At 60.0% G+C, this 14495-nt stretch overlaps 1 protein-coding gene across 1 annotated transcript; it reads left to right on the top strand.

The window, feature by feature from the left end:
* Positions 1 to 8125: 8125 nt before the first annotated feature.
* Positions 8126 to 10809, top strand: SOCS3 (suppressor of cytokine signaling 3). Its single transcript, XM_042967265.1, has 2 exons — positions 8126 to 8391; positions 9044 to 10809. The coding sequence occupies exon 2, from the start codon at positions 9138 to 9140 to the stop codon at positions 9813 to 9815; it is 678 nt and encodes a 225-aa protein (XP_042823199.1). The 5' UTR covers positions 8126 to 8391; positions 9044 to 9137; the 3' UTR covers positions 9816 to 10809.
* The last annotated feature ends 3686 nt before the right edge of the window (positions 10810 to 14495 follow it).

The following is a 14495-nucleotide window of genomic DNA, read 5'->3' as shown; positions in this document are numbered from 1 at the left end:
GGGCCAGTGGAGACCTGCCAAGTGGAGACCCACTGCTGCCAGACGACCCGTTTTTTCCAAAGAAAGCCCCAAAGTCAGATGTGAATGTGAAATTTCCAGATTTGTAAATGTCGTCTCAAACATATATATATATATATATATATATATATATATGTTTTTAATTCCCTGAAGTCTAACCAGTGCCTCTACGGGTCATGGGTCATGCTCAGCCCGTGGTTCACTACTCCACTCACATCTTCCAGTCTGTGAAACAATGTCCCAAGCACCACGGGAGAACAAGGTAAGAGTAGAAGGTGGTGAAAGACCACAGTTCGTCTGTCTGTAACGTTTGAATGTCGAACCCTGGGACTGTGTTGCCTGTTTGCGAAACACATTTTGAGTCTCAGAGTTCCAAAAATCAGAGAATGTGTCTGACCCACCTCTCAGGGGTTGAAGGGGGAACAACATTCTCATCTTACCGGTTTGTAGCTGCCTCAGGTTGAGCCTGAAAGCAGGGATCGAAGGCCAAGGCCGTTACGTTAGTAGGTGGGAGGGAGAGAGAGGCAGAGTGAGCTGTAAACTCAGCGGGGGGGGGGGGGGGGGCCGTGGATCCCAGACACCCTGGCACTGGAGGTGTGCCGGTCCCCGGGCACCTACAGGCTGGGAAACGTGGGGAGGTCAGGTGACCCCTCCAGACCTCAGCTTCCCACCAGCCTGCGTGTGTCACTTCCTCAGGGAACCCCCTCGGCTGTTCCCCCCAATAGATTCAGTCTCCCCATAATATGCTCACTCAGCCCCCCAGGACTCTTCCTTTACAGGACTCATGGTGCATTCAAAATTAACTAGTCATGACATCAACTGTGGGAGAATCTTGACCTCCTGGAAAGAATCTAAATTTCCTGAGGTCCCAAACTGATAACTTCTGGGCACGCCGCTCAATCTCTGATGCGCAGAACGCGCTCAACAATGATCTCTTATGAATGAATGAATGAATGAATGAATGAATGAACGACTTTGTGAAATAAGTCTTGCAGGAGCAGGAAGTGACTCCAGGTAGGTTTATCTACCCCAGAAATCTGGACTGCCGCTGGCATTTTGTTTACAAATACAGGGGGCTTATGAAATCCTGGGGAGGGGGCAGTGCCTGTAGCCTGGTGAAGAAACTCTGAATGACACAGCATGGGGCCAGATGAGAGCCAAGGGAGAAGTGGGAGGGAGGGGCTTAGGAGACCCACCTCAACATCATGCTTTAGAGCCTCACCTCTGTCCCTGATAGAGACCCCCACCTCCCACTCCTTCGGACACTCTTCTCTGCCCCCATGGCTGGTTCTAGACCTTGGGAGCCAGAGGGAGGGTGTATCGTTTCCCCTTTGAACTTGCCCACGAATTGGTGCCTGACAAAGTGCATGCCAGCGTGTGCTTCACAATGCGGGGACCCAAGGACCTTGCTAGTGGTGTCACACACCTGGTTAGGGGACTCAAGGGGTCGCCGTGAAGATCTCACCACTGCGGGAAGCTTAATGCAGGGTGTGTGTGTGGGTGGGGGGGGCTCAGTTCAGATGCTACACGCACACCCAGGTGAGGTGGTGAGCAGTCCCAAACCCAGGAACCCAATGGGTTAGGGGCTCCCAGCTGCCTCGCTCCAGGAGCCAGCCATCTGTAGGCAAGCTATTCCAGCCGGTGGTTCTCCACCAACCCTTGGCTCTCCAAGGCCATCTTGAGCCCAGGCAAAAACTCCTGGGTGCCAGCCTCACTCCCCACCCCCTGTCGCCAGGCTCTCCTTCTCCTGGGCACTGCCACTTTAGCTCTGGGCACCGGGCCAGGCCTCACTTGTGTTACAGCCCAGATGGTTCACCACGGCCTCTTCCCAGAACTGCCCGCTGCCCTGGTGTCTGTTCCTGAGCGCGGGCGCGGGCACAGCGGCTGCTCCAGGGCGAATGGAGACTCTTCCCATCCCAGCCCCGGACAGAGCAGGGTTTGTTGATTTGGGGTCAGGAGAGACAGCTGGCTGGAAGCTAACTGTCCCATTCTCTAGCCCCAACTCAGAACTCGGAACAGATGTAGATTCCTCATGGAGCAGTGGGAAGAAACTTCCCTTTTTCCCAACAGGCGCCCCACACGCTTCATACCCTCTGTGCCCTCCTAAAGTCCCCCCCACCCCACCCCCTACCCTCCCACCCCACCCCCTACCCTCCCACCACCCTTCGGTGGGTGGAAGGATGGGCCTCTGCCCCAGGACTCTGGCCCAGCCCAAGCCCCAGAGGGAACAAGGAATGTGAGAAAGCAGGGTGGGTGGGTTGGTGAAGTGTTTTCCTTCCCCTCCCTCTGCACTTTTTCTGGGAAATGCCAGAGGCCAGCTGGGTCTGGAATGTCAGGCTTGAAAGAACTCCTCCAGACATCAGAGCCACAAACCTTTTCATCAGCTCCCTTGCCCCTCCCTGCAGGAACAAAAGCCACAAACCATTGTCCCATTGTCCCAGCTGGCCTCCCCGCCCTGCCTCTGCAGGATGGTCGAAAGCAGCAAAGACAGAGATCAGGGTCCACCTGTGGTGAGGTCCCTGCACCTTCCCCCCCCCGCACCCCCCACTCCGCCGCCTCCCCTCTCTCACCGCACTGGAAGGTCACGGGCGTCATAGCCCTGCCACCAGCAAGGCCATCCGCCGGCACAGGCAGGGGCTGCCTCCAAGAGGGCACAAGACACAAGAGGCATCAGGGCTGGACTGCCCAGTGGAGCCGGGCCCTGGAAGAACCACACTGGGGCAGCAGGGGGCACAGCTCCCAAGAGGTCCGGGGAGACACAGGTCCCCCCGCATCATCTCCAAATTGGCTGGAGAAAATGGGGGAGGGGGGCAAGAGAGGAGAGGCCTCATTGCTTCCTGCCCCACTCTCTGAACTGCCAGCACGAGACTAGAAGCTCCAGAGGCAAGGACCCAGATCCTTTTCCCCACCATTGTAACCCCAGGCCTGGTCAACTAACGGGCATGCGATAAAGGCACAATCAATGCAGAGTAAGTAATATAAAGCCACTGGGCCGTCAACCCCAGCTGCCTTCTTGTGCCACAGAAAGCCCACCAGTCTTAGAGACAGAGGGAGGCCTGGTGTTGAGCAACTCTGTGGTCTGAGGCCAGTCTCCTAACCCATCTGGTGGCCAATGTTGCCTCCAAACAATGGCAACCTCAGAGCCTGCCCCCAGGCTGGCCCGAAGACAGAAAGATCATCCATGCAAGTATGGGACCTCCTGTTCCCCAGACCAGGCCATAGCTTCCCACGACCACCCCACAGGCGCCAGGGTTCCTATCTGCGAGGTTTGGGCCAAAGCTCATCCTCTGTCACTCCCCATGAGTAAGTGGAGCCCCACAGGCAGCTGAAACCACTGTGTACTTCCCCTCCATCATGAATAAATCTGTATTATCTTTATGACCAAGCACCTTTGCCTGGAAATGGGATTCTGACTTCGTAGAAATTCTGCAAAGGGAGAGATTAGCAGGCAGGAGTCTCCTAAATCCCTCCAGCCAGGAAGATAGTGGGTGGGGCAGAGGGGCTGGACTTAGATGAGCTTTCCTCCGAGGCCCAACCCCCCTCCCCCCCCCCCCACCGCTCCCCCCACCCTCCGCAGGCAGGGAAAGTGAGAGCAGCACTGCCCTGGGTCCCCTGGGTCGCCCTGGATGGGCTCTAGTTTGGGTGGCTCTCTTGCCTGGAAGAGGGTCCCTGGGTGTGTGCCCTGTATCCTGTATGGGCCCAGGGCCTCCTTCCCCGCTTTCCCAGCAGAGTTTGGGTAATCACTCCATCTACCCTTAGATTAGCAGGCCTGATAATCTTCATGCACATGGGGTTTCCACACCATCTATCCCATAGATGCCCCTGAGCCCTGCAGGAAGAAACCACTAGCTACTCTAGAAGTAAGCAGAGTAGGTGTTTCCTAAAAATGATGGAAAGCAGGAGTCAGCACAATCTCTCATTAAAAATTCACCAAGGGGCGCCTGGGGTGGCTCAGTGGGTTAAGCATCAGACTCTTTTTTCCGCTCGGGTCATGATCTCCCTATTCCCAAGGTTGAGCCCTGCGTTGGGCTCTGTGCTGACAGTGCACAGTCTACTTGAGATCCTCTCTCTCTCTGCCCCTCCCCTCCCCCTCTCAAAATAAATAAACTTAAAAAAAAAAAAGATTCAGGGGCGCCCGGTTGGCTCAGTCGGTTAAGCGTCTGACTCTTGATTTCAGCTCAGGTCATGATCTCACGGTTCGGGAGTTTGAGCCCCGCATTGGGCTGTGCGCTGACGTGCAGAGCCTGCTTGGGGTTCTTGCTCTCTCCTCTCTCCGTTCCTCCCCTGCTTGCGCTCTCTCTCTCTCTCTCTCAAAATAAATAAATAAACTTAAAAAAAAAAAAGGATTCATTGATCACTTTCTATGTACCAGGTTTGAAAAAACCAGTCTCTTTCCTCCAGGTTCTCACTGGATGAGCAGTCGGGGCACGTTGGTCAACGTGGAAAGAGCTATCCTGGAAGTTTCACCCGAGTTTCTGCCAAGTCTTAAAGGAAAAGTAGAAACCAGCCAAGGTGTGGAAGGCAGTTCCACCCGGAAGGAAGTGAACATGCAAAGACCCAGGCCTGAGGAACGTTCTGGAGCACAGAGCCTTCGACACACACCCACTGAGAAGTTTTGGCGCCTCCCAAGGCATTGCAGACCCTGGAGATGCCAGAAAGCTAAGGGGCACCTTGGTAGTTGGCTCAACTCTTTGAAGACAGGCAACTTTGCAGACTGCATCTTGCATGGGAGATACATAGCTCTCCAAAGCGTAAAGCCTCGCGGTCACGTCCACCCCCTGCCACCCAAGCTTCGGCAGTGCCTCCCTTCCCCAGACACCCCAGTGCTTTCAAAAGAATTATAGCCGGGGCGCCTGGGTGGCTCAGTCGGTTAAGCGTCCGACTTCGGCTCAGGTCACGATCTCAGTTTGTGAGTCTGAGCCCCGCGTTGGGCTCTGTGCTGACAGCTCGGAGCCTGGAGCCTGCTTTGAAATCTGTGAGACCCTCTCTCTCTCTCTGCCCTCCCCCACTCACACTCTGTCTCTCTCTCAAAAATAAATAAACATCAAAACAAAACCCAATAAGGACACTGAGGCACGGCTGGCGAAGTAAGTTGCCAGAAGTCATACATGTACTCGATGGGGAAGCCTAGACAGCAGTTTAATCTCCAGAGTCAGTACGTAGGGAACGCAGCCCACCTTCCCACTGCAAGCCCTGACCTTCTCCAGCCCTGAGAGCCCCTTTCAGGACCCCCCCTGAGCACGCCGCCCCTCCTCTCTTCTCTTCCAATCGGACCATGCTGTTGTTTCAGAGATGGGAGTTTTCCAACCAGACTTGAATTCCCAGAATTCCAGGGCTGTTTCGTCCTCCTTATCTTCCCCCTTCAACATCTCCCCTCACCTAAAAAATGAACTGTCACAGTATCCTAGGGTCGTAATCACCCCTTTCTCCTGGCACCCCTCACTTGGGGGTGGGGGGAGGGGGGCATGTCTCTGCCTCGCCTGTCTCCCTGCAGGATTTACCCAGCACTCTCTCTTCCCAGCACTCTGCTCCGTGCCTGGCAAAAGCAGGCACTCAATGAAGGTTTGTGGACTGGATGAATGGACCTGACTTGTGTCAGACCGTTGTAATTTACAAAGCACTTTCTCATCCATTAACTCCAGGGTTATTCCTTGTGAGTCTTCCTCGCCCTTCACGGGCTCAGCACAGAAGTGTATGGTCATGGTGCAGCCTCCTCTTGTCCTTTTCCTGGACGAGAAAAAGAATGAACTGATTATAGAGAGGACGAGAATCCATTTCATTAGCCCACAAGCATCTCGAGGGCAAAGACCCAGTTTTATTCATCACTATATTTCAATACTTAGCACAATGCCTGGTACACAGAGCCCAATATTTGTGAAATGTGTTGGATAAATCAATCTCCCCCCCTCTGCAGAAGTGACCAGAAACAACAAGACTTCCTCCTTGGGGCGCCTGGCTGGCTCAGTCAAAGGCGCATGTGACTCTTGATCTCGGGGTTGTGAGTTCGAGTCCCACCTTGGGTGTAGAGATTACTTAAGTAAAAAATGGAACTTGAAAAAAATAAATACATAAAAGACTTCCTCCTTACTACTGTCTGCTCCTAGAAGCTGAGGAAGAATGAGACTGAGATAGACACATTTCTAGCACACTCTGATGGGCAGAATCTCTTATGAATCTCAGCTCTCTGATGGGGAAAAGGTTACTGTTCTTATTTTATGCATGGAAACTGAATCTCAGGGAGGCTGGGTGTCCTGCCCAAATCTCACTTAGTCCCCCCACATCTGTGAGGGGAAGAGGTGATGGCACAGACTGAAGACAGAATGGCAAAGGCAGTGAGGTGCCTGTCCGCTCCTGGAGAAGCAAAGGAACCAGGCCTTTGTGTCCTAGACTCCCAAGATGCCTGCTATTAGCATCTGTCCTTTCCTTTCTGACTCATAATCTTCGGTAGGGTGGCATCTGGGAAGAGGGCATGGCCCAAAGCCCGCATGTCCTGCGAGGTGAGGTTCTCAAGGGGCGCCTGGGTGGCTCAGTCGGTTAACCAAACGACTTGGGCTCAAGTCATGATCTCACCGTTTGGGAGTTCGAGCCCCGCATCGGGCTCTGTGCTGACAGCTTGGAGCCCGGAGCCTAGTTCAGATTCTGTGTCTCCCTCTGTCTCTGCCCCTCCTCTGCTCGTGCACTCTCAGGTGTCTCCAGCATCCCACTGCCCTTTTGGGGACAGATTGCAAACTTTTCCAACCTTCATAGAGCTGGCCCTGGTTAGCCCAAACCACCCACATTCATGCCAGCGTGACCAAGAGCAAATCCACGGTTCACCCCGATCACCTCTGCACCCCTGAAGAGACATCAGACCCCCGCACCCAGAGGTAAAGGCGGGGTGGGGGGTGGGGGGAGGGGGACACATTCTTGGCGGTGCTGGGCCATCTAGAAGTGCGCTGAACTCCTGAAAACTGTTTCCTGGAAACCCTCCCCTACTGGACTTTTATTCCCAGCTCTAATTCCAGACTGCGATGGGACTTCTCCTCGGTACCCCGGGAAGGTGCCTCGCCCTGGCTCCTGAGCCAGCACCCCCTCCATACACACGCATACACACACACAGCCCGCCCCCTCCGGTTTCCTTGCCGCTCCAAACTCCACTCCCGCTACGAGACCCCAGGGCGCCCTCTAGCGGACACCGGCGCGGGGTGGGGCCATTGCTCGCCCCGGGGCCCGTCCCGCCGCGGGAGAGCACCTGGCAGGGCCCACACCGCACCCCGAAAGTTGGGAGACCCAGATGTGTGAAAGCGGTTCTTGTTTGTTTGTGTCTGGTTTTCTGGTGGCGGGAGGCGGCGCTCATGTCAGCGTCGGCAGAGAGCCTGGCAGTGAGCCCAGGGACTGAGGCCCGACAGCTGCCACGCAGGCTGCGTCCCCTCCATCCCCGGGGCTCCGGGCTTCTCCTCCGGGACGTGCCCGCACGTCCCCCCCGCCCCCACACCTCCCCACTTCGGCTCCCAGGTCCGGCCCCAGTTTCGCCGCCCGGCTTTGGGGTGTCCCCAGTCCCCTCGCGGCCGGCCCGGGCCTCCTGGGGCCGCGATCGGGACCTCCGGCGGGCCCGGGTGGGGGCGAGGGGGGTGTCCCCGCGAGGTCTGAGAAAAGGGGAAGGGGAGCCGGGAGCCTCTCCCGCTCGGCCTCCTGGAACTGCCCGCGCTCCCGGAGCGGGGGCCCCCGCCTCTGCCAGAAACCTGCCTTCTTAGAAGGGAGGGGGAAAGTGTGAATGAGAAGTTGGGGGCGGAGCGCGCGCGCAGGGCGGGGGGAGGGGCCGCTGCCAGGAACGCGCCGCCGGGGCTGGCGCCGCGCCCGCCGGCCGCCCGGGCCGCCTCGCGCCGCGCTTTGTCTGTGCGCGCGTCTCGGCCGGTCCCGGCCCCGCTCGCGGCCCGCCCTCGGCCGCCCGCGGCCCCTCCTTCGCCCTCCGCGCAGCCTTTCATTGCTGCGAGTAGTGACTAAACATTACAAGAAGGCCGGCCGCGCAGTTCCAGGAATCGGGGGGCGGGGCGCGGCGGCCGCGTATATACCCGCGAGCGCGGCCTCGGCGGCGGCTCCGACTCGCACTCCCGCGCCGCCGCCGCCGCCGCCGCCGCCGCCAGCGCCGCCACTCCGGCCCAGCTCCCGCCGCGGCCCCTCGCCTCGTCCCTGCCGGCCGGCCCGGGGACGCGCAGGGGGCAGGGCGGGCGCCCCAGCGAAGCCCGAGAGACGCGCGCGCGGGGCCCTCGGTGGACTCCACGGCCGCCAACATCTGGGCGCAGCGCGGGCCACCGCTGGTCGCCGCGCGGCCGCCTCGCCTTGGGGACCGTAGGAGGCGCAGCCCCGAGGCCGGAGACTTCGTTTCGGGACCAGGTAGGAAGGAGGGGCGCGGCGTGGAGCGGGGCGGGAGGTTGGCGGGGCGGGGGGGGGGGGAGGGTTGGTGGTGGTGGTGGCGACTCGCTAGTCCCGGGAGCTTTTTCCCGGTTTCCCCTCCCCTTCCCGGGTCATTCCCGGCAGGGAGGGGACGAGGTAGGGGGCAGAGCGGATGGAAGCCGGAGATCCCAGGTTCCCGGAAGACCCAGGCTGGGCCCTCGGGCTTCTCAAGCCCCCTCCCTCCCCCCCGTGCCTCGGATTTCTCTCTCCGTCCCCGCCGCTCGGGGCCACCGGACTGAGCGGCGCCCAGAGCGTCCCGGGGGCCCTTCTCCCGCTCCCCTCCCCGGCCACGCTCCCGGAGACCCAACTTCCGCGCCCGAGTTTCCCCACTCGGCGTTCTCCCGGCGCGTGCCGGGGAAGGGGGCTGCCTGGGGCCACCCCGCGGGCGGGGGCGGGGGCTGGGCGGGCTCCGCGGGGTGCCTGGGCGCGGGGGGGGGGGGGAGGGTGGGGTGGGTGGGAGAAGGGCTCAGGCGGGGGCCTCGGGGCAGGGGGCGGGGGCCCGGGCCGCCGGGAGGAGGCTGGGGGGCCGGGGCGGGCCGGGCGCGCCGGACGGTTCCGGACACTCACGCGGCGCGCCCCTTCCTCCCCGCAGCCCCCCGGGATGCGGTAGCGGCCGCTGTGCGGAGGCCGCCGAGCAGCTGCAGCCGCCGCCGCCGCCGCGCAGATCCACGCTGGCTCCGTGCGCCATGGTCACCCACAGCAAGTTTCCCGCCGCCGGGATGAGCCGCCCCCTGGACACCAGCCTGCGCCTCAAGACCTTCAGTTCCAAGAGCGAGTACCAGCTGGTGGTGAACGCAGTGCGCAAGCTGCAGGAGAGCGGCTTCTACTGGAGCGCCGTGACCGGCGGCGAGGCGAACCTGCTGCTCAGCGCCGAGCCCGCCGGCACCTTCCTCATCCGCGACAGCTCGGACCAGCGCCACTTCTTCACGCTCAGCGTCAAGACCCAGTCGGGGACCAAGAACCTGCGCATCCAGTGCGAGGGGGGCAGCTTTTCGCTGCAGAGCGACCCCCGGAGCACGCAGCCGGTGCCCCGCTTCGACTGCGTGCTCAAGCTGGTGCACCACTACATGCCGCCCCCCGGCGCCCCCTCCTTGCCCCCTCCACCCGCCGAACCCTCCTCCGAGGTGCCGGAGCAGCCGCCGGCCCAGCCGCTGGCGGGGAGTCCCCCCAGGAGAGCCTATTACATCTACTCCGGGGGCGAGAAGATCCCTCTGGTGTTGAGCCGGCCCCTCTCCTCCAACGTGGCCACTCTCCAACATCTCTGTCGGAAGACCGTCAACGGCCACCTGGACTCCTATGAGAAAGTCACCCAGCTGCCTGGGCCCATTCGGGAATTCCTGGACCAGTACGATGCCCCTCTTTAAAGAGCAAAGGGCAGGGGTCGGGGCGAGGAGCCTGGGTCCCCTCTCCCCCGTGGCACATGGCACAAGCACAAGAATCCAGCCGTGAGAGTCCTGCAGCTCTGGGGGGAGCCAGGGGGGGTGGACAGGCCCCTCCCTTCCGCCTCCCTCCCCCCCCCCCCTGCAGAATGGGGACGGCGGGACCTGGAATGTGTCTGAGGGAAGGGGGGGCGGCCACCTGAGCGCCCCGCCCCCACGCCAGCGTCTCCGGAGGAGCCCGCTGGCCCGGTAGGGACAGCGACGACGACAGCAGTGGTCTCTTCTCCTCCTCTCCGCTTCCTCAACTCCCCCTGCATTTCCAAACAGGGGACACTGCAGGAGCGATGAACTAGTGAGAACTGCCGGGGAGTCTTCAAACTTTCCAACGGAACTTGTTTGCTCTTTGATTTGGTTTAAAACGTAGCTTTAAACCTGAACAGGTCTCCGGCCTGGAAGAGGGTGGAGGAGAGGGCGCCCCCAGGGGCCGCAGGGCTGCAGGCTGGCCTCGGAAATGGCTCCTCCCACCGTCCGCCCCAGGTGAGGAGGGCGGCTGCATGCTCCTCCCCCCGCCCCGGCTCTGGGGGTTAAGGTCAAGGGGTGACCTGAAGGGGGCTGTTCTGTCTCCCTCTCTGGGACAGCCACCAGGAACACAGGTCCCAGAGTCCATCGGGTGCCCGAGAGCCCTGGGCCCTTCCCTCGTTTTAAGGGGGGAGTGGCCTTCGGAGGGGGGGGAGGCATGGGCTGGTCAGTTGTTCTGTACCCGGGGGTTGGGAGGAGGGTGGAAAAGATAGCCATCTCTGACCCCAGATCTCCGACACCGAGACGAGGGGTTCTACTTTGGGCCTCCTGTCTGGCTAGGAGATTTGCCTTAAATGCTCCCTGTCCCACGGATAGGGACTGGCACACAAGAAGCCACACACTCAGCCTATCCAGGCAGAGGCCAAGGGATCCTCGGAGGGCAAGCTGCTGGCCACTCAGCGTGGGGGGGGGGGGGGGGCGGGGAGCGGCAGGCGGAGACGGAGGGGGGCGGAGATCCACGCCTTCCAGCCGAGCCCTGGAAGAAGGCGAGCCCAGTTGGTATTGGCCAGTCACAGGTGCCTCAGGGTGCCTGGGCTTCGGCAGAGCTGAGCCACCAGGTCCCACAGCCCCCCCACCCCCCACCAGGCCCTGCACAGCCCTCACCTGGGGGGGGGGGGGGGAGGGCACAGGCAGGAAGTCATTGAGAGACTGGGGCCCCTGCCACCCCAGCTGCCAGCTGCTCCCTCTCTGCAATAGCACTGATCAGTGAAAACTTAACAGGAATGTAGCAGTGATGGAATTATCTGGAACTGTTCTTTTTGGGGAAAACTAAACAAACACAAAAGTTTTCTGTGTCAGGTATGGGGCTGGATGGGGCAGCTGTGTGTTGGGGTGGTTTTTTTTTTTTTTCCTGTTATTTTGTTTTTGTTTTTTAATAATGTTTACAATCTGCCTCAATCACTCTGTCTTTTATAAAGATTCCACCTCCAGTCCTCTCCCTTCCCCCACCCAGGCCTTCGAGGCTGTTAGGAGATGCTTGAAGAACTCAACAAAATACCAATCCAACTCAAACTTTGCACATATTTATATTTATATTCAAAAAAGAAACATTTCAGTAATTTATAATAAAGAGCACTATTTTTTAATGAAAACCGACTGGAGCCTTTTCCCCCCGCCCCTGCTCTGGCTTGCTTTCTCTTTCACCCACACCCACGCGGCGTCCGAGGGGAGGGGAGGGGAGGGGAGGGCAGAGGAGAGGAGAGAGAGCCGCTGGGGTGCGCGCTCTGCCCCCTTGCTTCCCCGGGCGCTCCTCGGCTCGCTCTGGAATCATCTTCACGTCACTGACAAGCTAAGGCAGCCACCTAGACTGTACCGAGAGGGGTAATTCCTGCTAGTCTGATTCAGATCTGACCAGAATATGCAAAGCAAGTTCGAAGGAAGAACTTCAAAGGGTTTGCAGGGAGTAAACTGAGCTGTGGTCAAAGCTTTTAGAGGCTCCAGGCTATTAGAAGCGCTCTGCTCCTTGGCTGGGAGGTGTTCCGAGAAAGCCCAGACTCCCGGGGTCACCGGGGGTCCTGGCTGTGACCCGCGACCTCAGCGCAGCCAGGTTCGTGGGAGGTGGGGGGAGGGGTGGGCCCTCCACTCCTGGGAGACCCGGGACCTGCGAAGGCGCACCCACACGCGCGACTCCCAATGACAGTACCCATCTATTTGCCTATTTTTAGTCACTCCCACCCTCTGGGTACTTAGAGGCTATCTGGGTTAACCTTCCCAGCCCCACAGCGCAGGTGTTATCACCCCTATATTCTCAGACACAACCGCGGGTTCCATGGGAGCTGGGGGGGCTTGCGCTGGTCACTTCTGAGGCCCAGAACAGGGCTCAGTCAATATTTGTTGACCGAGTGGGGCAGTCACTCGGGTTCACAGAGGTTAAGCAACGTGCCCAAGGACACACCACTTGGGAATGTGGGAAAGACACAGGGTTGGAAGCGTGAACTCTCTCCGCCTCCCGAAGCACTAAGCGTGTGCCCAGGGCTGCCCCTCAGTGCATCTCCCTGCAAAGCCAAGCGGTGCGGGCCCTGGCTCGGGGGTGTCAGCATTAGGGATGGCCCCCTCCCCGGTCCCTCTATAAGCTGCTCCGGGAATCAGCGTTCAAAAGGCAACTGAGAGTAAATAAACAAAGTCATTTTTCTTTCCCATCTCCTAGACTTTTGGGGGAAAATAATGTAATAAAGTGACAAGAAAGGGCCAGGCTTGAGACTCCTGAGTGGACAGAGCATGTAGGAACCAGTCCAGAGAGACCACCATTTCCCAGAACAGAGAATGCAGACCCAGGTAAGGTCACCTTCCCAGAGCACGAGGTCAGGCGAGGGGACCCAGTGAGGCCTGGCTCATCCCAGGAGGAGGGGAGCCTGGGAAACTCCTGGCAGGCTCTTCCCTGTTCAGGCGCTGTGTTGCCAGGGTGTCCAGTGTTGACAGGGGCACTAACCCAAGGGCTTGATCTTCTCTGGCCCAAGGGGAAGCTCCTCTCTCCGCCCTCCTTGGGAGGTTGAACTCAGAGGCAGGAAGCCCCCCCCCCACCCTTTTCCTTTGATGCCCCCTCCCCCCACATCGTTCCTCCCACACTTTTTTCTGTCTCCCCATTATCAGACCACAGACTGGACCAACCTTCTGCTTTTGCAGACAAGCGAACGGAGTCCCAGAGAAGGAAAGCAATTTACTTAAACATTTGTTTTAATCTGTATTTATTTTTGAGAGAGAGAGACAGAGACAGAGCGCGAGCAGGGGAAGAACAGAGAGAGAGGAAGACACAGAATCCGGAGCAGGCTCCAGGCTCTGAGCTGTCAGCACAGAGCCCAACGCGGGGCTGGAACCCATGAACCGTGAGATCATGACCTGAGCCCAAGTAGGCCGCTTAACCCGCTGAGCCCCGCAGGCGCCCCTGGAAAGCAATTTACTTAAATTCACACAGCAAATGAGTGGCAACAGAGAGAATCTCTCCCTTCCATCATTCTGCTCCCCAGCGCTCCTTCCTGTTTTCCCTCCTCACAGTCCTTTTGGGGACAGACCCCCCCACACACACACCCAGGACTTAAGGAGTGGGGGTGGGGGGCTCTGTCCTGACTGCCAGAGGAGGACTCCGCCTGGTTCCCAGATTTGCTAAGAAGCTTGAGCAGACACCCATGCTTCAGTGAGGTTAAGACGAGCAAAGCTGAGGGTCCCTGGCCAACAGAAAGGGGAGAGGTTGCTGCCTCCAGGTCCTGTGTCCTATTACGCTGCTTCGGGCGTTGTAAGAATCCACCCCCCAAGAGGCCCTATCCTCTCTCCGGTGGTGCTGTTTTTTTTGGGGGGGGGGGCAGTCCTCCGGATGAGCCAGAGCCAGGAATGGGAAATCTAAGGCCTGCTCTGGGGGGAGGGAGCGAGGGAGGCCACAGACAGGGGAGCTGGAGCATAAGCCTGCACGTTGGGTCCTAGTCTAAGGAACGAGGAAGGAGGCTTGGGAGGGGGCACCGCCGGGGTACCAGGCAGAGAGACGGAGGGCGGGGGGAGTCACCGAGGGAGTCTGAGCAGAGACAGAAGTCTGCGGGGTGGGGGTCGACGTGCCCAGGGGCGGATCGGGAAGACCCAGGCCGAGGCTGGGAAGAGCCGGGCCCGGGGCGCACCTTCCAGCGCCGCGTCCCGCCCCCTCCCGTGCGGGCGGGCGCGCGCGTCGCTCCCAGGCCGGCCTCTGCCAGGAAGAGTCACTTCCCGGACGCCGCGGGAGCCCTGGCGGAGCTATGCGAAGAATGTCCGCGCTCAGCCGGGCGGGTGGCACCTCCCGGGCCCGCGCCACCGCCGCCGCCGCCGCCGCCGCCGCGCCCAGCCGAGCTCGCGCGCGGTGGGCAGGCCACGCCCCCGCCACGCCCCCGCCCCGCGGAGCGCGGTCGCCGTGACAACGGGATTACGGGCGCGCAGCGCTGTTTATTCTCAGCCGAGTGCCAGGAAATTCGACGGGGAGGCTGCCAGGCGCACCTCCCTGGGGTGGGGGGGGAGGGGGAGGAGAGAGGGTGGACCGGCGCGCCCGGGGCTCCTGCGGGAGGCAAGGAGTCCTTCGTCACTAGGGGGAGGGATCACTGACCCCTCCGAGGGGAGCTGCTCAGAAAGCAC

Source organism: Panthera tigris, chromosome E1 (genome assembly GCF_018350195.1).
Source record: "Panthera tigris isolate Pti1 chromosome E1, P.tigris_Pti1_mat1.1, whole genome shotgun sequence".
Taxonomy (NCBI): Eukaryota; Metazoa; Chordata; class Mammalia; order Carnivora; family Felidae; genus Panthera; species Panthera tigris.
This window is presented reverse-complemented; position numbering and strand designations above follow the sequence as displayed.